The sequence below is a fragment of the Syngnathus acus genome, chromosome 8 (genome assembly GCF_901709675.1).
Source record: "Syngnathus acus chromosome 8, fSynAcu1.2, whole genome shotgun sequence".
NCBI classification, from domain to species: domain Eukaryota; kingdom Metazoa; phylum Chordata; class Actinopteri; order Syngnathiformes; family Syngnathidae; genus Syngnathus; species Syngnathus acus.
In genome coordinates, this window is record NC_051093.1 from 7,335,327 (window position 1) to 7,358,911 (window position 23,585).

Consider the following 23,585-nt stretch of genomic DNA (forward strand, 5'->3'; position numbering starts at 1 on the left):
CACTTGATTATTGACGTGACGCAAAAGATCCGCTAAACGTCGCTGTTTACAAACCACAGAATTATACTGTGCTGTAATATAACAACTTAAATGCACATCTTACTGTTTAAAACTATATCTGTCGGATCTTATAAGAATACTGGCAGTGTTGATGATAACATTGCTGCTCTGGTTGTCGAATGAAACAAACTAAACAAATGGAACGATTACTTTATACTCTGTTAGTCCGGATCTATTTTGTGATACACACAAGAACCGGAAGTGAATCGTTTATCATACTCGTGCATGAGCTTGTATACAACAAACATAGCAGGGGAATAAAATCATTGAAATAATTCATTTAGTGTATTTAGACTCCTCAGAAGGATATGTCGGACAACGAAGATAAGTAAGTAACTTAAAAAGTTGCATTCAGTGCTTCACTTATGGGATATATTTGAAGGAAATGTGTGCTAGTCGTCCAGCTGCCTTGTAACCTAACCACAAAACATGTGTGACTGCAATAGTTAAGTCTTTTTTCCCCCTGTTAAGATTAATAACTTCTCACAATTTTACAGTTTCGATGACGGAGATTTTGATGATGCCGAAGAGGATGAAGAATTAGATGACTTGGAAAACCCAGAAGATGTGAGTTCAGGCTTTATCATAACATTACTTAACGTGTCCATCTTCTTTTTGACGTGCTGCCAAGATACCATTTTGAGCCATAAATCTGAAACTTTCTTTTCTTGTCTCTTTTTAACAGGAAGATCAAGAGAATGTACAAATCGTACCAGCCGGCGAGGGCCACCAGGCCAACCAGAAGAGGATAACGACATCATACATGACAAAATATGAGCGAGCCAGAGTTTTGGGAACAAGAGCTCTCGAGATAGCGTAAGTGTTTTGGCTTGAATGCGCACAATACACAATTGCAATTTTCTAAAATGTTATAAAATGCTTTTAAATGTCAGTACTACATGTCAAGTACTACGTGCACTACCATTCAAAAGTTTGAACCTGTCTTCATTGATGTATCTATTCAAAAGGGGTTAGCATGTCCGCTCTGAGTTGAAATCTTGCCTCAAGGCATCTTATGTGGAGTTTGCATGTTCTCCGGATACTCGCGGGAACTTAATAGCGCTCTTAACAGGATGTGCGCACCCGTCATGGTGGAACTGGAAGGAGAAACGGACCCCTTACAAATTGCCATGAAAGAGCTCAAGTAAGTATTGCTTGTATTTGTGTTCTTCTGTAGCTTAAAAAAAAAGCAGCAGTACGCTATGTAAATATCTTGGTAATAATAGATAAATATCATATCTAAAATTTATATTTCAACATAAGTCTACCATAATAGTAAAACACTAAGTGACAGATAACCTGCATGATAGTAGTTGGCAGTTTATAACTAATACTAATAATCTGTGATTGAGCAATGGATTAAACGTGCCCCAAATTGATGACATTCACAACCACCTCGTCTCCTTCGCTAGGTGCGGAAAGATCCCCCTCATCATCCGCCGATACCTTCCAGATGGGAGTTATGAAGACTGGGGCTGTGATGAGCTCATCATTAATGATTAAGTCATTTGCAAGCCAGCCTTCCTTCTACCAGCAAATGCCCACTGGAGGTGCTGTTGTCTTTGTTCATTCTAACTCTGGAGCGACTCTGTGGAAATGTATCAAAGAAGCGTCCTCTCTCGCCACTTATGTTGAATTGAATCCATTGTCTGTTAAAATCACATTTTGAGGATGTTCTTCAAATTGGGGAAAGCACCGTACTGTTTCTTTTAGAGAATAAAGCCTGTATTTTTAAATGTTATTTTGCGCAAATGTGACTGTAAAATTGCAGTTTTATGTTTTGAATAAACCTGTTGTCAAGTACTTGTACTTGTTGTGCTGTACTAACAACACTGAGACTTTCAAACAGCTTTGTAAGAAACAAGTGTTCTTCTTCACGTCAATCAAATGAATTCCACCACACATCAAGAAAGATGTTGACATTCTAATAAAACGATGCTTTTTGATCGTTAGTGTTAGTACAATTCCATGTTGTGCTGCCCAAATACGCCTTGAGCTGTTGACATGGTCATGAGGAGTTACGGCCAACTTTAACAAGACCTCCACGACTTAATTTGTCATCTGAAATTTCCAAATGGAATATTTTCACAAACCATGGTCCCATTCCATGTTGTGTATTATTTAAATGGCAATTTTTTGGAAATGAGGGTTGTAAACTACTGAATCTTCTCGCCTCCAAACTTTTCTTTCCCGTGAAAACACGCACAAAGCAGTCTCTGTATTGTTTTGGGGGGAAAAATAGGTTGTCAGCAGTAACTAGGTCAGTGTGTGTTGCTTTGTTTTGGAGGAAAAGTCTGCACACCCCTGTTGAAACATCCACTGTAACTATTTGTGTGTCAGAACAATTGTAAAGAAAATTAGCGATCAAACGACACCAGTGGGGAACTTTTGCTCTGATCTTATTTGCAATGATTTCCACAATGAATCTTTATTTATGCTGCTTGTGATGGTTTCATATGTAAGTCTCTTGATAAGAGAAGGTGCCTAAGGGGAACTGTGGGCTGCTTTCATGGCCATGTGACAATCAGCTGCACCAACCACAGTAAGGACACCATCAGGTCGCCCGCAGCTGAGGATCTTGCTAATATCTTTTAATCTCTAAACTGCACGCCATTAGCTGCCGAGCCACATTTGTCATTAGTCTTCTTTCCATTTGCTCATTCAGTGGTCACGCGTTTCTTTCCTTGTGGGACAGTGATTTTAGAACAAGCCGTAGCACTGTGCCTTTTTCTTTTTGATGTCTTGTCGTTGTGCTTTTAAAATATGACAAGTTTTGAAGTTTTCTTTGAAAAGTATTTGTATCTGGTGAAAACTGGATTGGCTTCTTTTATAAATCGTTCCAATCTGTCCCCTTGTCCAGCAGCCAGTTATAAATATTTGTCAACTTCTCTATCCCCAAGGAATGAGCCACTACTGCCCATTCTTACACTTTGCTCAAAATCGTTTGTTTTTCATCTAAGTGTCACCAGGTTGGGCTTTTTTTCAACCACATAAATAAACAAGAACAAAATCCCCTATGCATTTAAAGCAACTGCAATTTCTTTTTAACTCCGGGCATTGCAACTTGTTCTCTCTGACAACCATTTATTGATCATCATTTTACTGATGCAAGAATAGATAGCTCAGCTCAAAAGGATGTCTTGTGATTTCCAAAGCTAACTTCAGGCGGAAGGAAAATAGAAAAGAGCTTCCACGATAAGTAGCACCATAACTTATAATATAGTCTTATATAGCAGCCAGAAATTGTCCTGCCACTTTAAATACTGCTCCTTTCCCTGGTAAACATTCTTTATTTGGGAATGCTTTTAATCCCATTAGGGTGCTTGCATTTTTTTTAATGGGAAGGGAGTGCAAATGCTGTAGATGAGGACGGCACAAGTGGGGTCTGGTAAAAGGGGTCTATGCCGGGGCAGTATGAGAGTCTCTTTGTATCCTGGTGAAGCGACTGGCCTTGCAGCTATGGGCACGGCTCCCCCCCCCTCACCAGTTCCCCTTCAATAGCCTGCTTTGTTTTTACCCAACCGATTAAATACTGGGAATTAGGAGTCAAGCTGCTACTCGCACAAAAATTCACATTCAAACGCAATATAATTTTTTTTTTAAATGTTGTGTAATGAGGCTGATAAAGTGATTAATTAAAAGATTATCCATCATTTAGATCCATCATTGGCCTTCACATGAAGCCACTTTAAATATATATATGTTCTATCAGGAGCCTTGAGTGTGTTCAATTGAAGGGAAAAAAAATAACAACAAGCTTCTTGTAAAGCAAAGTTTTATTTTAAATGAGTGCAAATAATCATCCTCGCATGTTTAAGCTTCTGCTGTTGGTGTGCAATTGTCACACACAACTGGAAGAAACATCAAGTAACAGCAAAAGTAAATAAGACAGGAAAAAAAAAAGATTACAGCATTACCGTAAACACAAAATTATGGTGATGTACATTAAATTTAAAGGAGAGCAAAGCTGCATGCAATTGGATTAAAATAGTAAAAGTGATTTTAAAATGATATATGTCATTTCATGTTTTCCAGCTTTTTAAATGTAGGACAAGTGAAGATAAAAGTACATTTGAGATGAATAACACAATAAGGAATAATAATGGAAATTGTGACAAAATATAATGTGTTACATTTGAATTTCATGAGTAAAGAGCAAGAATGAAAGATAAGGCATGGTAGCAATTAAATGTTATGAAAATACATCTTTGTGAAAGCCGATCTCTCTGCATGAGGCAATTTTCGTCGAAATTGCCGTTGATCGGAATTCATGCACAATCATGTGAGAATTCACAGTGGAACAGACTTTCAGTGGCAATATTAAAGGCAGAAGAGTATAAATACATATAATGTTGAAACAAATGATATATTGATGAGAAAAGTATAAATATTTTTTGTTATTTTTACACGACTGAAATTAAATAAAGATTTGACATGATCTTTTACGTACCAATTTGCAAGATCATATTTTACGATATTTAGGTATCTTATTGGGCGATACCTTGATGATGTTAGTTTCCTTGTTACATTTTGGTTTCAAAACTTTGGTGATTTTACAATTTTCTCATGTGTGGAAATGTTGACAAAAAGTGAGAAGTTGACTTCATAAAAAAAAAAATGATATGATACTTCATGGCAACCCCTCTCCTCCCATATGCAGATTCATTTTTAAAAATATATACATAAAGAAACAGAGTGATATAAACAGGAACAAATGTGCCTATTAAAAAGTCAGTGTTAGCATATTGTTTTGCTGAATCGAGACAAATTGCGATATATCTCAATCGTGCCTGAGATGTAAACGGACCAGCAAAAATCTTGAGCTCTCCTCAATAAAACAAATAAAAAAATACATTGAATGATTGCTCAAGGTTTAATACGTTCTTTCTTGGAATGAGCTGTGATTCTACTCGCTCACATCCACGCAGAAAGCCACCGTTCGTGATCTAATTGTGTCGTTTGGAGCGCTCGACATTTTGAGGTTTTTTTTATTTACAAACCTCATTGCATCAAATGGTCAAAACACCACGCTCCAAACTCAGCCTTCACCTCTGACTGCATTTCCGCAACCGGGCGAGAACAGTATGGGGTTTCTCCCCTCCTGTCTCCCCAGCCGGCTCCCCCGGTGCCAGCCCACTCCCCTCCGCCCAGACCGCATTCACCAAAACCGCTGCAGCTCGTCGGGTCGGGCGTGGGGGCCGGGCCGGCACCGGCGCCATCTGGTTTGGTTATCTGTCATGGTCGCGACAGTGTAGTGTAGACGGGCTGCTCCCAGTGTGTGGGGCTGTGTGACTGTGACACACCGGATGGGTCGCTGATCGTAGTGTACAGGGGCCGTTGGGTGGGCCCCATGTAAGAAAAGGCCGAGTATAAGCTCGGCGCCTGGCCAGAGTGAGCGTAGTACGACCCTGAGGCCTGCTGGTCGGCGTACTCGGCAAACTGAGCCCTGGCTGCCAGCGAGGGGAAGGCAGTGCTGTAGTGAGGGAGGCTTAGAGAGGTGTAGGTGACGTGGGAACCGGCTGCGGCCGCCTCTGAAAAGGCCTCGCTCTTGATCTGGGTCTTGGACGGGTCTGAGCTCAGAGGGGAGCCGTGATGTTGTTGCGGCTGCCAGGCGGCGGAGTGTCCACTGGCCGCCGCCAGAGCGGAGGAGATCCCGTAGGTGTATTGAGACGCCGTGGTTATGGGCGTCGCTGCTCCTGAACCAGCACTCTGCCCGATTCCTGGATGGCCATTGGGGGGAAGGTACTGGTCAAACTCCTTGACATCAAAAGGCTCCATGGTGGCCATCACGTCGTTGCTTATCTCACCGATGTCCACATTGCCAAAGTCGATGTTAGGCTTTCCGGACCCTGCGGCACCTGAACTACCCTCCGCTCCCATTGGGCCACGGAGAACCCCATTTCCCAAAACCTCCCTCTTTCCATCCCCTGCCCTCCCAGACTGAAGTTCTGTCTTGGGTGTGGTTGGTGGTGTAGGAGGACTGTGGCTGTGACCTGAACACACAGGACAGACCACGTTAAAACTTTGTGAAGTCACAAAGCCACGTTACAAGAAGATATTCATCCGAACCGCGAATAATATCAAGGGCATACTCGTGAGGTGGGTCAAGGGAGCCGGCAGCCCACCTGCAGCATGAGGGGGATGCCCATCTGCCAGAGGGGACCCAGCCCCCCCTGTGTAGACCACATCCAGATGAAGGCCCTTGTAGATGGATTGTCTATGCTTGATCTCACCCTCCATATGGCCTTCTGCGTCACTCCCTGATCCGGAACCAGTCTTTCCGTTCTTGCGGCGTCGAGGCTGATATTTGTAGTCGGGGTAGTCTTTCTTGTGCTGCTTTCTCAACCTCTCCGCTTCCTCGATGAACGGTCGCTTATCGCTCTCATTGAGAAGCCTTGGGTGAAAACGAACAGATGTCGACGATGCTTTCGATCGAAGGCCACGTCAACCTACAACAACCTGAGCAGCGACGACGACACCATCTCACCTCCAAAGCTTCCCCAGGGTCTTGCTGAGCTCGGCGTTATGCAGATGCGGGTGTTGGTCTGCCAGTTTCCTCCGCGCCGCCTGCGCCCACACCATGAAGGCGTTCATGGGTCTCTTGACGTGCGGCTTGCTCTTGTTGCCGTTGTTCACCCGCACGGGCATGGGCACCAATGTCCAGTCGTAGCAGTTGAGCACCTGACTGACCGCCTTACGGATCCCCGCCGGGAATCGCTCATCCTCATCGTCGGATTTACCCGGGGGGTGTCCCCTCGTGCCGTCATCTAGAACCGCTAGCAGCTGCTGCCCGTGGAGGGGCGACTCATCCCCGCCGGCGCCGGACGAATGACCGGGTGATCGGCTGTCGTCCGACCTGCCGGGGCTGAGCTCGACATCTGACAAGCTCTGCTCCTCTCTGGACATCTTCATGAAGATGCTTGCTCGACTCTTTTTTTCCTAAAACTGTTGGCTGCCTACTGTTTGGTCCCTACTCTTATGCACTGATGTTGATGTGTCTGATCTTCACTTCTGACCTCTGTTGAATTATAATATAAACTGCCAATCTGTCTCTACTCTCAGCCTCCGTTGTAGAACTCGATGAGGGTTGAACATCAAAGTTCTTTCCATCCGTGTGGTTGGTATCATAGGCGGCTCAGCGCGCACCTTAGACCCCAGTTTACCTGCTAAAGAACAGCAATCAGCACCAAACTCGCCCACCTATCCGATGACGTTCCCGTGTCTCTCTCCTCTGCGACTCAGGCGATGGAATTCCAACGGCGGACCTGAAACGGCACAACTTGCTTTTTGTTGACAATTCCTACAGTTCAACAATTCATTTTTTAATTGCAATTAATTGAAAGATTGGCCCACGTTGGTTTCCGTCTGCGGGCATTACCCACCCCGCCAAAATAAACTACTGCCCGTTAAATATTTGGCAGTTAATCTAAGCTCCCAGGAGAGAAAGTGTTGGAATGATTTGAGGCGGCAATAGCACAGACCTGGGATTTACATTGCACTTCTTGGATAAACATGGCCTGGTTGTGGAAATATAAACCTCATGGTGTGATTTGACACAGAGTGCTTGTTGCACAGGACCGCGTTTATTAGAGGTAGCAAAATGTGTCCTTGTTTTGTCCGTCAAGTCGACACCCTGTCTCAATTTTACACCCACATCAGCTAATGGGCCGTGAATCAGCAACATACAACTCGATGGTTTGTTTGCAAAGGGAAATTGCAGTAAATATTGAATTCCAGCCCACATCCGGTGGCATTATAAAAGAAGTTGTCAATTTAACATGCCATTGAGAGACCACCAAAATATTCAATTTACTTTTTCCCCAAAAAATAAAAATGAATGTTTTCAAATAAGGTCTCCTTGAGGATATCTTTTGCAGGTAGCTTATTTGCTTGACCTATTGTACCTGAGCCCCTCAAATGGTTGTTGCTTGCAAGGTGTAAAAATAAATAAATAAATAGATGAATAAATAATTAAATTAAACATTGGCCCAAAATTCCAAATAGGTTTTGTGCCCTATTGCTATCTGAATTGATATTACTAAACCATATTTATGCTATTTCTTATGAAACATGAGAATATAACAGTTTACAATGCACTCTTGTTCTTTATTTACTTTTTTTCCCCTCAGTGCACACAGTAAATTACATAAATATGAATTCTGAAAATTTGCAGATAGTTTGCCCATAATTTGCCACTTCTCCAATTAGACAAGCTCACCTTTGATCACTCAGTATCAAGTAACAACTTTATCAAAACACATTCAAATCACAAAGAATTAATCAAAACTCTAACATCAAATCCAATTTAACCAAAAAGTGCTGCCATTTTTTTTTTTTGTACTTCAACAAATCTCTGACATCAGCAGCCTTACGTTAAATAAAAGTTTTTGCTCTAGCGCAAAAAAATCTAATGAAAATAATAACCGAACCTCTTAAATGATTTTTAAATTGTCAGGCAGGCATAAAGTTTGCCATTAGAATTGTAATTATCCAAATGTCAGCTAGTGTGACCTGTTCAAATTCAGAGTCGTATCTTTTTGATCAAATTGGCAAAAGATAGATTGAGAGCAGAGATATCAGCAATATAGAGAACGTCTTACTTCAGTACTGAGGAAAAGTTGCCGGTGGCTTGTGCAGGAGAATCCTCCAGTTCCTTTCCACCACGGTGACACTGCAGGCTTCCCCAGCCCCCTCACTCGCTCGCTGTACCAGGCTATGAATGCAAGCTCTGTGTGACTGCGACCCGTCTTAAACGGCTCCTTGTATGAGGCCAGACAGGAAAAAAATAGTAGAATAAAACAAGGGCGGATAGGTCTTAAAGTAACAGCAACTCGCTGGGATAGAACTGCCATATGATTGGTTGAAACTTTTCCCCTCTCCCTCTTCAATTGAGGTAAAGTTCTTGAAACAAATTGGACTCGTGCGTGAAATGGACAATGCACGTTACGTATTGTAGAGTTCAGGAATGAGCTCACACTCACGTGTGTTTATTGTTTACATCAGGGATGGACAACTTAAATGCTGGAGGGGAGGGGGGAGCACCTTTTTTAATCAGTACTACTGAAGGCCACATATATAAATAAATATGTATATATAGAGAATATATTTCAAAATGCATGAGCAAGAAAAATTTGGAAGCATACATTTATTTACTTTTTTCTGACCAGAAAGCCAATATAAATGCTATAATTACATTTTTACACTTTAAAAAAAAATAAAAAATCAACTGACTCAAAGATCAAGGTTTAACGTACCTGTATTCAACAAACCAAGACAGAAAAAGTGTGACCGTTTTAGTTTGGGGCAAAAAGTGTCGCATGCCGGGTACAGTGGGAGTCTTTGTTAGGAAAGAACAGCGCCAGTGTTTGCAACCAAATGTCCCCATCTTCTCCTTCCTCCTTTCTTCACATGGCGAGACTGTTTGCTTAAAACGCGTGCTGTTCAGCTCCCAACCAAATAACACACAAACACACACCAAAGAGACGCATTGTGCAACGTTTCATAGCCTCGTGGTTATAACACAAAACATTTCATGCATTTAAATCCGCGATACGGGCGGCGCGCTGGTTAGCACGTCCGCCTCGCAGTTCAGAAGTGGAAGGTTAGAGTCTGGCCTTTGGAGGGAGGGAGGGAGGGAGGGAGGGAGGGAGGGAGGGAGGGAGGGATGGATGGAGAGATATTGACTGATGTCACTTCTAGTAGAAGTACGTCAAAGGAATAACAAAATATGTACAGTCCATTATTAAGTATTTATTTACAACAAAGGTTTTGTTGTACAGTACATGATTCCATTTGGGCCACACTCTCTCGCCAAAATGCAACCCGAAGCTCTTAAAGCTCCCTGAATGCCCCCGTGGCGCTTCACTGATGTTCTTCTTCACACTATATTAAAGTGTGTAAAAGTGATTTGCATTGACCCTAGTTAAATTCGAATTGCCGCCTAAATAATCTTTAAACGAACGCTTATTTTCAGAACACGGCTGCGGGGCTACTGACGTGATGGTGTTGCTCTCCTAAGTAATGTGTAATTTAATTAAATTTTTTAGAGTGTGATCAGGATTGCATTCGTCCAGTTTTCGTCCGCCATTTTGAATTTGCAAAGGCTTAATATCTTTTACATCTCCACTCATATGCATTAAACATGGAGTGGATGGCATCTCTGTAGGATGATGTGACTGAATATTGTGAATCGAGCGGAGAGTAAATTTGAGTCATTAGCAAGAAAATTCAGAAAATGTTGTGCAAGAATTTGGCTGCAAACAATGGGATGCTTTGTTGGGGATGTTTCTGCATTTTGTCCTTTTGGACAGGCAAGGCATGATGTGCCTTGCAAAAAATGTTCCATTTTCAGAAACTGCTTAAGTATTCAACACTTGGCTTGCGATAATGTGACAAAAGGTTCTTTGAAGCAAATGTTTGGTCTTGACGTGAACGACACTAATAATTCAATATCTTTACTTCATGAGATGGAACCATGTTTTGATTTGTTAAGTTAAATATTTGATCCAGAAGAGGAAGTCAAAAGATGCATCTTGGCATAAGATATGGAAAAGAATCTGTATGAAGAAAAGAAAAAAAAGGTCACTTTCTAATCATGAGTTTTTCACGGATCATTGAATTAACCAGCGTGAATGGGTGGGGACCTCGAGGGTCTGCGGGTGGCTGGCTGCAAAGATGCCTGAATGAAAGAGTTTGTTGTTGGATACTGAGAGAGGGACATGAAAGAGGAGAAGGAGACGGTGAATTTGTCGGGTGACTCTCCCCCTCTCCCAGAGCCTTCTCACCCTGCGGCCCTGCCTCGCTTTGCCCATGTGAGCCAGAGTTCAAATGCAGGGCCCACAGCTGCTTCTTCAGGCTGACACACACACACACACATGCTCGCATAAATATTGTGCAGAATTTTGTTATCCTGGTCTAAATCCCAAATCTTTTACTTGGAATTGTAAATAAACCGCTAAAATTGTCTGACCCACAAAACGTTCGGACAACATGAAGAAAATCTTTTATTAGGTCTCCATATTTGTTTACACACAAATAAACATGGATGTTTCAAAACTGAACAATTTGAAGACAGTCAGCCCATTATTAGCAGTTCTGAAACAAACATCAGTGACAAATGCGAGCATCAGGCAGAAACGTCCTATGTCCAAATTTGGTCATTTTCATTATTTTTTTTCTTTCATAGATCTTCTCAGTCCCCACGTGGGTCTGTTTTTTTTCTTCTTAACAAATGATTGACTAATCTAAGTGCTGAAAATGGCTTCCGCTCTGTGGCAATGCAATTTGAATGGCTTCTGATGTTTTTTGTTGTTGTTTGGTTTCCTGAAAATGGAAGAAACAGGCAATGTATAGTTGATAGATGGACGGACGGACAGAAGCAGTATTTTCTGTGGTGTTTTCTTTCCCTAAATGTCAGCACAATGCCGACATTGACTGTGACCGAGGTTGTGAATTCCCCTCTGGTTGGATCTATCATCAGAATTAAAGCAAAAGAATTAAAGCATGGAAGGATGGCAAAGCAGCTGATTTCTAAACCAGACAGATCAAGATTTTCAATCAAGACAAGAAAAGTGAAAATAAAAAGGAAACGACAAGCTTGAAAATATAAAACAGTAGAGCCAATTCTTTCCTTATTTTTTTTATTTGATACCAAAACATGAATATACGACAAAAGTGTTGCGTTCCAGGGGTGTTTACATCCGGATTGGACACACAGGTTAAAAGATAACATCGGAACGGGGTAGATTTAAAAGAAATAAAAGTGAATTTAGTTGCAATTTGGATGCTTGCAATAACTGCAGTGTGACTTATTCACATCATATGTTTTGCAAAAAAATAAATAAAACAAGTTTGAATGTTAGAGGAGTGCAAATCCCAAAAAACAGTTGTAGAAGACAAAGATCCCATAATTAGCATACTTACAAATGTCTGGCACAAAGACTCACTGTTGCTCCCTTGAAGGACAATACACAATATGGACCCCCCCCCCCCGGATCACCCCAATAACCATCGACGTGACCCGGGCCGGCTTCTCCTATTTAACCATTCCACCCATGACTCTCATTCACTCAGTGACCCGTTAATGAAAAGCTGATAGCCTCCAGGCCTGTTCCTGCGCAACTGGCCCCTTCCTCCCTTGTTCTCGCCTTTCATGTTTGACACCGGCAGATATGCACTTCCTCTACTCATGAGACTCAAATGTCCAATTTGGCGCTGGTGCATGGGAACCTCATCGCTTTGACACGTAGCATGGTGGAGACAAAACAGGTTGATGGTTTTGTTAGGATTCTGATGGAGAAAAAAATAATGCAGTCATAGGAAGTAGGGAAGAGTGACTGGTTTCAAAACATCTGATTTGTGGAAAAAAAAATAAAAAAAATTCACAAAGGAACAAATTTCCTCCGGGGTCAAACCGTCTCTATCATATGACCTCTCTCTCTCTCTCTCTCTCGCTCACTCATTCCTTCCATAAGTGGACATCTTCTGGTCCCTCTCTTTTTTTTCTTTCCAAGCCTTCCTCTTCTTAAACTTTTCCACAGCTGCTATTTATTTTCAATGTGCTCAATATTTAATACTGCTGCAACTCTGTTGAGCCAGGATTCATGTTGGGCCTCCAGCCTTTAAATTTTTGTGTGTGGGTCACAAGACAAAATCAAACTGCACCCACTGGCGAAAAAGCAGTTGTGTGGTCTTTCTCTTTTTGCTGTCTGACATCTCAATCATGACCTGCTTTTGGTTCTGTTCTACAAATGTGAAAGTACTTAGCACAATCCTCGTCCAACAGCGTTTAAATGCACTTTATCACTTCACAATTCATCTCAGCAGTCACAGTATCAATCAACTGTCACATGATCAGTCGTAGAAAAATGTAGCTACTTAATGTCATATTTGGTAGAACCTGTAAAATGAAAAAAAATAAATAAATCTAAACTCATATACACACATTAAGTAAATATTGATTGTTTTCTTTCAAAGCACCTTTTAATAATTCACGTTTGTTAGTTTTAATGGGGCTCTGTACTTTAAATAACTGCACTGACATCTAGTGGCAAAGAAAGCAACAGCAAGGACAATTGAAAGATTTATTTACGACATGACATGAAATGGAAACATCATTTTTTTTTAAAGTGCTTTGTTTTCTTAGTAATCTTATTTTATGTGCGATTGGAACATGTACAAAGCAGGAACGTGTTACAGCAACAACAACAAAATACTTCTTGAAGAAACATTACATTGTACATATTAACTTGACTTCATCCCTTTTGTTACAATGACTTTACATCATGGCTGACATCATTCCAAAGTGTGACCACAGGAGTCTGTTTTGGTGTATATATTTGAGTACACGATTTCGCTAAACTGCTAAACAGTATAACTCATTCAGTACCATTGACGATTATAGACGTCAAAGATATTACCTGGGTTGGCAGTGAATGAGTTCAATGCGCATCTTCAAATGTCTGGCTCGTTCTTATAGGTGACTGGATCGAGTGGAATGGTTTTCTGGAGGATGTCAAACTCCATCTGATTATTGTCCATGTCCAGAACACACATGAGATTGTGACTGCCAGATGTCACGGTGCTTGTGTCTTTAAAAATATTCTGGAAGTCCACAGAAGTCCTTCTCTCCTCTACTCTTTCTTTCCCTCCAATCTGACAGGAGTCAAAGATGTCTTCTTCTTCTTCCCCGCAGCTCAGCGCTACCTCGTTCTCATAGCAGAAGGTACTGACCGAACAAGGGATCAAACTTTTTGAAGACATACACGCCGAGATAGGAGAAACATTCCGACTCGCGGTCTCGTCCAGCTCTTTGGCGCTGAAGTTGGGTGTCGACGACACCTCGTACGTGGAGTCGAAGCGTGCGTAATCGACCTTGTAGCAGTTGCGGTCTTCATAAATGACAGGCTCGAACCTGTGGCCCCAGAAGATCTCCTTGGATAGGTAAGAACTACGAAACTGGGTGGTCATGGCTGTGGCTTCCACCATTCCTTCCAAGATCACGACAATCTCAAAATCATCAGTCTCCAGATTGACTCGGCTGATCGTATACAAGGGACTGTCTTTGTCTATCTCGTGGACGATAACCAGCGGGGACACCAGAAACAACCTGTCCGTGCCTTCATCGTAACCCACGTTGAGGTCCATCTGCTCCATCGGGATGAATTCTCCTTCCGTCGTAACGTAGGAACGAATAAGCTGCGCCCGGACGTGAGCTTCCACGATGTGGCTCTTCCGTAGGTTCCCCACTCTCCACATGAGGCACAGCTTACCATCACGAAGAGCAATGACAGCATTTTTGGAGAACACAAGCGTTTGGTTTCTTTTCTTTGGCCGTGCCATTTTCGCCATGATGGTGCCAATCATGAAGGAGTCAATGATGCAACCCAGGATGGATTGAACGACGACTGTTATGACAGCCAAGGGACATTCCTCGGTGACGCAGCGCCAACCGTAGCCGATGGTGGTCTGCGTTTCCATGGAAAACAAAAGAGCGCCGACAAATCCCTGGACATGAAGGATGCAAGGCATTCTTCTTGTCTGACCTGCTGTAGTTTGTCCAGAATTGGGCGTACTATACGACCCACTCACCTCTAGCCCCTCCCCTTTCACCATAAGATGCTCCTCAAAGTCCCCGTGGGAGAAGGAGACGCTGTAAAAAATGATGCCGAAGAAAAGCCAGGAGATCAAAAAACTGGTGCAGAATATAAACATCAGGTATCTCCAGCGGATGTCCACACAGGTGGTGAAAATATCCGCTAGGTAACGCTGCCGCTTTTCCTCCATGTTCGTGAAGACAACATTACATTGTCCGGTTTTTTTTACAAAGCGGCTCCGTGCTTGGCCGGAGCCTCTTGTCAGAACCTTCCCGTTGTAGTTGTTCATCCCTGGTGGTCCCCGTGCACGGGGGACAGCAGCGGAGGCTTCCGAACGCCGCCTCCTCCTCCCGCTGTCTATTTTCTTGTCACAGGCCGAGTGTGAGTGGACGTCGGAGGAAGTGTGATTGTTCTTGAGATCCAAGATGCAGATCTTTCCACACTCTTCTATGTTGTTTGATACAATGCTGTACCTGCGAGGCAAAGGATGGCAAGATTAATGTTATTTATAAATATATAAACAATTTAGCCGCATAGTTCTGCTTTATAATTGTTACTGATTGTTTTTTAGGAACTTTTATTGCTACGTCACTGGCATTTTGTAGATAGGTGAACATTAAGTGGATTATAATTTGGGAAGGTGAGTTGAGTTTATGGGAGGGATTACTGTCATGTCCATTTATGGGATTATATGTATGTGTCTGAGTCATAGTCCATTTGGAGTTGAATCAACAGAAGCACGCTTTGATGAGTTTGGTGTGAGAGACTTGACATTTATGCCAGCAACTAGTTTTTGGAGATTCAATACAACAGAGGTTGCGTGGCAACATCAATAATATTTGACCTCAGTGTATAGTCACAAATGAGTTCTTATTTTGTTCGATACAGTGCCCCAATGCTCACAACACTTTTGTCTATGCCAGTAGCTGTTTAACATTTTTTATTTATTTTAATGTAATTATTTTTGTATTTATTTTAATTAAAAAAAATGTTTTAATTTAATTATTTTTAAATCTTAATTTAATTAATTTTTATTTTATTGATCAAATATGACACACTTTGTTTAATCATTCCAAAGCCCTCTGGATTCATTTATTTTAATTGAGAGTAATATCTACCGATATGAATAATCAATTTTCTTGCCAGGAATTGAATCAGGAACCAAATTAAAAAAAAAAAGAGAGAGAGAGAGATACAGTCAACTGATATTGAGGCACGCATACATAGAACATTTGTTCATGATCAGAAAATTAGGTGCCATTAATCGCATAACATGCTGTGTGGCTGCATGGTGGGGAGGAGAACTCTGTGTAGGACAGTACAGAATGGCCTTAACCTTTGTGACGATCTGCTTGCTCTAAATATTCCTGAGCTGCTCCTGACTCACGCTGTATCCGTGTCCAATTACTTTGGCAACAGAATAGATGCCTGCCTGATACGGCATCATCGCTCTTGTCTGGATTCATCTACGTCCAAACAGAACCACTCCAGGAGTCCTACACAGAAGACTGCCTCCATCACCTTGTGGGACCTACTTGTTCCCATGGCAACAATAATCCCTCATTTGAGGTTTTTGGGTGGGAGGCCAGAGTCTGATGACTCCCACAGATCAGGCGTCCAACATGCAGGCAATACTTGGGCCTTTAAGAAAAACACTGGAGAAGAACAGAAGCCAATGAGCACAAACAATAGTCACGAAAAAAAAAAAAATCACCTCGAAGAATGACATCAATCAAGGCATATTTGTTACTTCCGGGATACTTGTTGATTTTCGAATCTGATTTTTTTCCACGCCATTCTTATATCATTGCTGATTAAAAAGAAGAAAAAAAAAAAGTGGATTTAGACTTAATCCTCGTTTGACCCTGGCCGTGTTTTACAGACATCTGAGACAAGATTATCTTGTCACAAGGAGCATTGTGGACCCAATAAAATGAGATTGTACCATAACACTGCACCGGAAAGAAGAAAAAAAAAACTTTACCTTGATCAACTCTAGAATTTGATGATCAAAAACGATTATAGACTTGACTCACAGCAATTAGTGAGCGACTCTAGCCACAGCCCTCTTCCTAGATGTGTTATCATTCCACCCTCCATCATATCCTTTGTCATCTCAGATGCATTTAATTCTATTACCAAAGTCATCTATAAGGATGACTGTACATGCATTGATAATTAAATGATAAATGCAAAAAAAATGTCGAAATCACCACTGGCATTTTGACTTATTTCTTAGTAGTTGAGTCACGCTGTAATAGATTTATTTTTATATATACTGTATATTTGAAGAAGAAAAAAAGACTGTATAATTTTTATTTTACTACTTTCCTATGATGTCACCTCCCCAGTGCCAAAGCGAGATTGACCAAGTCATACTTGCCCGAGGACTTTTCATGACAAGCTAGTTTTCTGACATTTTTCTTTCAAACATTCCTGAATTAAACAGATAAATGATCTAATTGCAATTTCCAAATTGTGACGATGATGAAAAACATACTCACCCTACTGTTGTCGTAATTGAAATTCCCTGAAAGTTGACTTCTCAAAGTCCCACTAGCGCTGTCAATGCTTCTATTCCTCCTTCCTCTCTTTCACTTTCTTTTACTGACTTCCTCTTGAATAATTCTTCATCATTCTTTCCTTTTAATCCCTTATTGTCCTCCTTTATGACTTGTGTAACCCTGCCACTGAGCACTCTCCCGTAACTGCTGTGTCAATCTACCTCAGCATGGACGATACGTGATGGGAGGGGGGGAGGAAGAGGGATGATGATGATGATGTGAACTAAAAATGGTGATGGGGGGCTCCAAATGTGTTGATGTAAAAACACAAGTATGCATCTTGTTTTGTGTACGTGCAATGTGAAAAAGATATTATACACGATAAAGTCTGTAAACACCAAATAATACTAAATAACCTCCTTCACAGAAACTGTCTGCTTTTAAAATGTGCAGCTTTAATTCTCTGCTGCCTTTGTGCTTTCGCTGCAATGGGCTCCCACTCACTCACTCACTCACTCATATTCGTGATTATTCTACAATGAGCACGATGATTTTGAACCGCACATCATAGGTGGATTTTGAGTGATACTTTGGTTGATGTGGTAATAGGAAAAAAAAACTGGTTTAGAGGTGCAAGTGTTGGATTACATATATTTATTATGAGTGCATCCATACAGATAAAATGAATACATTTTGCAATTTTATTTCCAGATGCATATATACAATCCTCAACCTGCTTGACTCCAACCACAACTTAATCCCATCAATCGTTGATTGGAATGTTATTTTTTTTTAACACCATCACCTCTGAGTGACAATGTGGGAGTGATATTTTCATATTTCAAAAGGAGGAACAAGTGGGTGGCAGGAGATATGTGAACTGTAAATAGCTTCAACATTGTGGTGAACTCAAAACATGAAGATAGAGGAGAACCTGGAAGGGATTTCCAAGGATGCTCGGAGATCAACACATTGTGCCGATATCAACAATATGAGATGGATGAGAAGGATGATGGGGAGACCTGACTCTGTATGTATAAATAGAAGTTAATCAGGCCTGGGTGACAGATTACTTGCCATGTCTTAGTCCTGGCGTCAGATTCGTCCACTGTATGTCCTATCTAAAGTACATTTGATGCCCCCTGTCTTCTTTGGTTATCAATTTGTTTTATTATGGATCAGTCACTGAGGTAGAGGAAGAACATAACTGCGTCATGTTCAAGTTCTGATCATAGTTAAATAGGTTTAGATTTTTAATTATACAAAATTTCATTTTGATTGAAAATAAATAGGTATTTATAAAAGGATAAACATAACTAAAATATTTTCATACTACATTATAATAACGGATTTGATTACGACCAACTATCGATTTACGGTAAATTTGTTAAAATAGGTTTAGATTTTTAATTATACAAAATTCCATTTTGATTGAAAATAAATGGGTATTTATAAAAGGATATACATAACTAAAATATTTTCATACTACATTATAATAACGGATTTGATTACGACCAACTATCGATTTACGGTCAATTGACTACACTTTTAGTTTGAAAATACAGACCGGAAGCGCTTTATTATACCAACGCAATTAATACGAATGACGCGTAAATGCTGCGTGAACTGTCAGCCACGTCACCTCCTCTTGCAACTACTTTTAGTGGGAGCACTTTGTAATCTTTGTATGTTTTGTTTTTGTTTATCAAACAACCGGTTGGGTTAACAACGTGTATCGCGTTTGGCATGCTTTTGTAGCATTTGTTTCCCTCAAGCTCGCCTTCAAATTGCATTTGATTGTCGGCCCAGTCGCCAAAGTTATTCAATTAATTCGAGGTGTCACTGAAAAGGAAACGTGAACAAAATGAACGCGTTTCGTCTGGCTGGTGATGTGTCTCATCTGTTGGCCATCATCATCCTGTTAATAAAGATTTATAGATCCAGATCATGTGCAGGTAGGTGGGCTTTTTTTTGTGTCTTGCATCTTTGCGCTTTATTACATTGTGCAGCCTTTAGTGTATTGCTTTAAAGTGAGTTCGTATATTAACATTAAATGTACGAACATCGTGCAATATCGCTGATATAAATTTTAATTGGGGTATTTTAATAATATGGCAAAGAGTGGAAGCTACGTGGCAGGTAGCAAAAGTGTTCTACTTCCTCTTTTTTATTACGCTGCTCTTTATAAATGGCCACACTAATAATAAGATTTCCGCTGAAATATCTCAATAAACCTAATTTTTGGAATGCACATGTTCATTGATCCAGTACTCATTAGATCATTAGATCTCAACCAGGATGCTCTCTGTGGAATTTGTCCTTTCATTGTCTGACTGGAAGAGTCACAGAAAGGCGTAGACGTCCTCAAAAGTTAAACAAAATATCCTTTTGTGAATTTTATCCACTATGTAAGTGGATACAAAATTGTGCATTTAATAGTTTCAAGAAATCCCCTGGAAAGGTTTCATTGCATTTTTGATTTTTGAAAACATCCTTTTTTTATGACAACATGTGCAAAACTTTCACCACTCTTATTATTTTTGTTTACAGGCATCTCCGGGAAGTCTCAGGTGCTGTTTGCGCTTGTCTTCACCACCAGATACCTCGACTTATTCTCCATGTTCATTTCTCCTTACAACACAATTATGAAGGTAACTTAAAAACAATTTTAAGAAATTCCATTGCAAGAACTACTTAGCAGCTGACCTAATCATTCCTTTGCCATTATTGTCATGAAAAGGTGGTGTTTCTGGCGCTGTCCTACGCCACCGTCTACATGATCTACATGCGCTTCAGAAACACTTACGACTCTGAGAATGACTCGTTCCGCGTGGAGTTCCTGTTGGTGCCGGTTATTGGTCTTTCCTTACTGGAGAACTACGCCTTCACACCCTTGGAGGTAAACAAGCTTTTATTGTATAGTATATTGTGACATTCCTTTGAGTCTGAGTCACGTTTCTTTTTTTCTATCCAGGTCCTTTGGACCTTCTCGATCTTCTTGGAATCTGTGGCCATAATGCCGCAGCTCTTCATGATCTCCAAGACGGGCGAGGCCGAGTCCATCACCACCCATTATTTGTTCTTCCTCGGCCTGTACAGAGCCCTTTACATCGGCAATTGGGTTTGGCGCTACCACACCGAGGGCTTCTTTGATCATATCGCCGTGGTGGCTGGAGTGGTGCAGACCATTTTCTACTGTGACTTCTTCTACCTTTATGTCACAAAAGGTGAGCTAAAACTTTCTGAGCAATTACATAAAAAAATTTCCTACAGCATGATAGCAACTTTTATTTAATACAGCTGTTTTGAAATTCTAAAAATATGGATCACCTCAGCTAGTTACTGAAACGGTACCGATTATGTGGTATCAGTACTTACCCATCCCTAAGTATAATGTTTCACTCAGCCATTTTATATATAGCACAACTGGTTGTAGCAGCCACTAATTAGTACAGGCTGAACTAGTTTGCAGTCACAGAGATAAAAACAAAAATGCACTGTGAAATACTTCGCATAACAAACCTAATAATGCTTGCATTTTGAAATGAGACCAAATCATTGGTCTCTTTCTTTTTTTTTTAAATTAAATCTTTGTTTTGAATTTTCTGTGCAGTACTAAGAGGGAGAGGGAAAATGACCCTGCCAATGCCTGTCTAGTCACCAGTTGAAGCACAGAGGACCCCCCCCCCCCAAAAAAAAAGTACATCATAACTCTGGGATAGATGAGACGACATTCCGTGGAGCAAACAAGTGCTTTTCTTGAAATGTAATTCCTACCTGGCTGGTACTTCTTATCTTACTTGATATGTATGTATACATAAGGTAGGATGTAAACATGACAGTGAAAATGTATGATGTTTTTACACACAGCCCAAATTTGGGCAACTTTACAACACTATTTGAATAGATTTTATTTAATAATTGAGTCCGCAAAGACAAATGAATACAGTTTTTGGAATATGAACCGGGCTCTCAAAGAAATGTTTGTCTAAAATCTACATGAGCGCTCATAGTTTGAAACGGTTACTGTTTTAAAATCTTTTAGTCACCAATATTATATTTGATGTAAAAATGTACTCAGTGATGGAGCTCAAAGTGCCTTGGGATTTTTTAGACACTCCCTCTTTACCTTTTTAATATTTGACCTTTCCCTTTATTTCTAATGATGTGACATTTTTGTATTTTTCCTCTTGTACTTTTTTTCAGGTTAATGTATTTTTCAAGTAGGGTGTAAAAGGGCTAACCATTTTTTTTGTGCATGAAGCCAAAAATGAAACACATAATATAAATGGAAATTCAATCCAATGCAAGTTATCATTTTAGCCATTTTTTCCGTGTCACTTTAAATGTTTTTCTCCCTAAATTAAATTGCACATCATTTATTAACATGGCCTTTGTTGTGATCTGTCAACACTCCAGTTGCCTCGTGATGTTTTGATATTACGTAATCATTTCTTTCATGACCTTGATGTGTTTTAGTTCCCGAGCCTGATCTGGAATTCTTCAGCGTAGAAACGTTTTGCGATGCTTGTAGAGCACCTTACTTCCTTCTCTCACAGCACCTCCCACCACTTTTGCAGCTGAACTAATGGAGAACGGCGAGGTGACCAGAGCCGCCGCCGCCTTCTCCACCACCTTGACCTTCTTGAGAGCTTTGCCTTTGTCCCCGTCTGTCTGGACAATCCCGGCCCCTTCTGCTGCACCCGTTCCAATCGCAGTCAACAGCTCGCACCAGAAGAGCCTCTCTGCTCTCCGCCTGACCTCCTCATCCTCCTTCCTCCTCCTCTTTTCTACCTCCGGCTCTTGCTCCTCTGTTGGGTCATCCTCAATATTCATCCACCTTTGTCGTCTTTGTTGCAGCATCTTCTCCCGGGTGTCTCGGATGGCATTCTCGGCCTCCTTGAACATGTCGTTGGTATAGCAACATCCTTCGTTGCCGTCCACAAGCTTGTCAATCTTTCTCAGGAGTTGCTCCACTTGTTGTGAACACGAGGTCGTATTCTGCTCGCTGTTGTCAAACACGTGAAAGCCTCCATGGCAGCTGCTGACAAACGCAGACAGCTCATCATTCTGCTCCAGAAAGTCTTCAACACATTTTCCATGCAACTGGTCTCCCCACGTGAATAGCACCAAAGTAAACCTTGTGACTCCAGGTCCAAATGTCGCCTTGATCCACTCCAGGACATCTCTTTCTTCTTGGGTGAACCTGCCAGGTTGAAGGGTCACCAAGAATACATGGGGGCCATGAGAGGACAGGACCACACACCGTCCCACTTCTCGAATGACCTCCTGAGTGGACAGATGCGTGTGGAAGAACCCCGGCGTGTCAATCACAGAGATGCCCCTTCCGTCTACTGTCCCAGTCTCCTTCATGCAACGTGTGGTGACGGAACAGGAGGAGACATCAACACTGAAGGCCGGCCTACACAGGATGGTGTTGCCTGAGGAGCTCCTTCCTGATCCTGTCTTTCCTAGAAGAGCAATCCTTAGCTCAGCATCTGATGTGGACCGAGATGCTTCACAGGCTGCAGCAAAAAGTAACATAATATATCACTAGCCACAGAATCACTCGCAAAATAGAGTTGGAGCCAATACAAGAACCAAAAAATAATATAATAAATCCCACTTGCCCATGTTAAATTGAAATTAATATTTTTTTCAAGGGCAACATTTAATGTAAAATGCAGCCGTCTAACGTGGCCGGTGGTAAAACTTACAATATTATATTATTAATACAATATATTTTTTCATAAATTAGCGAAACATTAAGATCAGTTGCTCGCGTAATGATAATAGGATCGTGCAATTCGCACGCGACATACCTCCAGATGACGCAGCAGTTTCAGATGCTGACATCCTAACAGATAAACTCCAAATAGATTACTAGTATAACCAACAGACTAGAATGGTACACACAAAACAAAAATATCGCCTGCGTCTTAATGATTTTTCGCTTCACTATACTGCAGTGCATCCATCGCATTCAAGTTTGATTTCATGGCTGTAGTGACTTACTAAGGCCACACGAGGGCAGTCTAATACTATAAATGGCTCAATCTTTACATAAAGGGGCTACCACACTTTGCTCTGCACCGCCACAATGATCACCAATAACATAACAATATAATTAAACTATTAATTTATTCCACAACCTCTGAAAGGAGCGGCTGTAAGGAAAAATAACATAGCAAACAATCATTAAAGCTCAATAATGTGCAAAAAAAAAAAAAAAGGTTGGCAACACGTTACAAATATCAAACTCACATTTCAAAACATTTCCAAAAATGTTTATACAGTATGAGTAAATACATTTTAGAAAACATAACTGGTTTTTAATGTCATCATTTGACAGTAAATGGTTGCATCACTCAAGTTTTGAGTGTCAAGTAAGCCAAGATTTGGATTCGTTTCCTTCTGATATTTTGTG

General features: G+C 41.0%; 5 protein-coding genes across 10 annotated transcripts; 2 read left to right on the forward strand and 3 right to left on the reverse strand.

Moving 5' to 3' along the window:
• Positions 1–233: 233 nt before the first annotated feature.
• Positions 234–4,407, forward strand: polr2f (RNA polymerase II, I and III subunit F). The gene is made up of 5 exons (XM_037256405.1): positions 234–388; positions 558–627; positions 746–876; positions 1,133–1,204; positions 1,473–4,407. The coding sequence occupies exons 1-5, from the start codon at positions 369–371 to the stop codon at positions 1,561–1,563; spliced, it is 384 nt and encodes a 127-aa protein (XP_037112300.1). The 5' UTR covers positions 234–368; the 3' UTR covers positions 1,564–4,407.
• A 506-nt stretch (positions 4,408–4,913) lies between these two features.
• sox10 (SRY-box transcription factor 10) lies at positions 4,914–8,835 on the reverse strand. Of its 4 annotated transcripts, XM_037256403.1 has the most exons (5): positions 8,661–8,835; positions 6,548–7,325; positions 6,153–6,454; positions 5,868–6,053; positions 4,914–5,780 (listed from the first exon to the last, which is right to left on the reverse strand). In XM_037256403.1, exons 2-5 carry the CDS (start codon positions 6,970–6,972, stop codon positions 5,296–5,298), a joined length of 1,398 nt encoding a protein of 465 aa, XP_037112298.1. In that variant the 5' UTR covers positions 6,973–7,325; positions 8,661–8,835; the 3' UTR covers positions 4,914–5,295. The 4 variants fall into 4 exon arrangements, with proteins under 4 accessions (XP_037112298.1, XP_037112297.1, XP_037112296.1 ...); XM_037256402.1 differs by having other exon boundaries at positions 4,914–6,053; positions 6,186–6,454; positions 8,661–8,834; XM_037256401.1 differs by having other exon boundaries at positions 4,914–6,053; positions 8,661–8,834.
• Positions 8,836–13,128: 4,293 nt separating this feature from the next.
• LOC119126038 (ATP-sensitive inward rectifier potassium channel 12) lies at positions 13,129–17,374 on the reverse strand. Of its 3 annotated transcripts, none has more exons than XM_037257041.1 (3): positions 17,159–17,374; positions 16,190–16,295; positions 13,129–15,127 (listed from the first exon to the last, which is right to left on the reverse strand). In XM_037257041.1, exons 2-3 carry the CDS (start codon positions 16,216–16,218, stop codon positions 13,513–13,515), a joined length of 1,644 nt encoding a protein of 547 aa, XP_037112936.1. In that variant the 5' UTR covers positions 16,219–16,295; positions 17,159–17,374; the 3' UTR covers positions 13,129–13,512. The 3 variants fall into 3 exon arrangements, with proteins under 3 accessions (XP_037112936.1, XP_037112935.1, XP_037112934.1); XM_037257040.1 differs by having other exon boundaries at positions 16,190–16,309; XM_037257039.1 differs by lacking the exon at positions 17,159–17,374 and having other exon boundaries at positions 16,190–16,612.
• Positions 17,375–18,754: 1,380 nt separating this feature from the next.
• Positions 18,755–20,858, forward strand: kdelr3 (KDEL endoplasmic reticulum protein retention receptor 3). Its single transcript, XM_037256222.1, has 5 exons — positions 18,755–19,113; positions 19,709–19,809; positions 19,899–20,057; positions 20,133–20,385; positions 20,772–20,858. Exons 1-5 carry the CDS (start codon positions 19,023–19,025, stop codon positions 20,813–20,815), a joined length of 648 nt encoding a protein of 215 aa, XP_037112117.1. The 5' UTR covers positions 18,755–19,022; the 3' UTR covers positions 20,816–20,858.
• A 555-nt stretch (positions 20,859–21,413) lies between these two features.
• On the reverse strand, positions 21,414–23,181 carry LOC119125591 (GTPase IMAP family member 7-like). Its single transcript, XM_037256216.1, has 2 exons — positions 22,981–23,181; positions 21,414–22,683 (listed from the first exon to the last, which is right to left on the reverse strand). The coding sequence occupies exons 1-2, from the start codon at positions 23,012–23,014 to the stop codon at positions 21,662–21,664; spliced, it is 1,056 nt and encodes a 351-aa protein (XP_037112111.1). The 5' UTR covers positions 23,015–23,181; the 3' UTR covers positions 21,414–21,661.
• Positions 23,182–23,585: the final 404 nt, after the last annotated feature.

What these genes read in the sequence shown, in the direction of transcription:
- polr2f (XM_037256405.1), top strand. Translation starts at nt 369, where the DNA reads ATGTCGGACAACGAAGATAA. An exon ending in ATGTCGGACAACGAAGATAA is followed by an intron (nt 389 to 557) that starts GTAAGTAACTTA and finishes ACAATTTTACAG; the next exon opens with TTTCGATGACGGAGATTTTG. An exon ending in ACAAGAGCTCTCGAGATAGC is followed by an intron (nt 877 to 1,132) that starts GTAAGTGTTTTG and finishes CGCTCTTAACAG; the next exon opens with GATGTGCGCACCCGTCATGG.
- sox10 (XM_037256401.1), bottom strand. Translation starts at nt 6,972, where the DNA reads ATGAAGATGTCCAGAGAGGAGCAGAGCTTGTCAGATGTCGAGCTCAGC. An exon ending in ACCCTGGGGAAGCTTTGGAG is followed by an intron (nt 6,455 to 6,547) that starts GTGAGATGGTGT and finishes TTTTCACCCAAG; the next exon opens with GCTTCTCAATGAGAGCGATA. An exon ending in TCCCTTGACCCACCTCACGA is followed by an intron (nt 6,054 to 6,152) that starts GTATGCCCTTGA and finishes CTGTGTGTTCAG; the next exon opens with GTCACAGCCACAGTCCTCCT.
- LOC119126038 (XM_037257041.1), bottom strand. Translation starts at nt 16,218, where the DNA reads ATGAGGGATTATTGTTGCCATGGGAACAA. An exon ending in TATTGTTGCCATGGGAACAA is followed by an intron (nt 15,128 to 16,189) that starts GTAGGTCCCACA and finishes TTTGCCTCGCAG; the next exon opens with GTACAGCATTGTATCAAACA.
- kdelr3 (XM_037256222.1), top strand. Translation starts at nt 19,023, where the DNA reads ATGAACGCGTTTCGTCTGGCTGGTGATGTGTCTCATCTGTTGGCCATC. An exon ending in CTTACAACACAATTATGAAG is followed by an intron (nt 19,810 to 19,898) that starts GTAACTTAAAAA and finishes TGTCATGAAAAG; the next exon opens with GTGGTGTTTCTGGCGCTGTC. An exon ending in CTACCTTTATGTCACAAAAG is followed by an intron (nt 20,386 to 20,771) that starts GTGAGCTAAAAC and finishes TTTTCTGTGCAG; the next exon opens with TACTAAGAGGGAGAGGGAAA.
- LOC119125591 (XM_037256216.1), bottom strand. Translation starts at nt 23,014, where the DNA reads ATGTCAGCATCTGAAACTGCTGCGTCATCTGGAG. An exon ending in AACTGCTGCGTCATCTGGAG is followed by an intron (nt 22,684 to 22,980) that starts GTATGTCGCGTG and finishes TTTTTGCTGCAG; the next exon opens with CCTGTGAAGCATCTCGGTCC.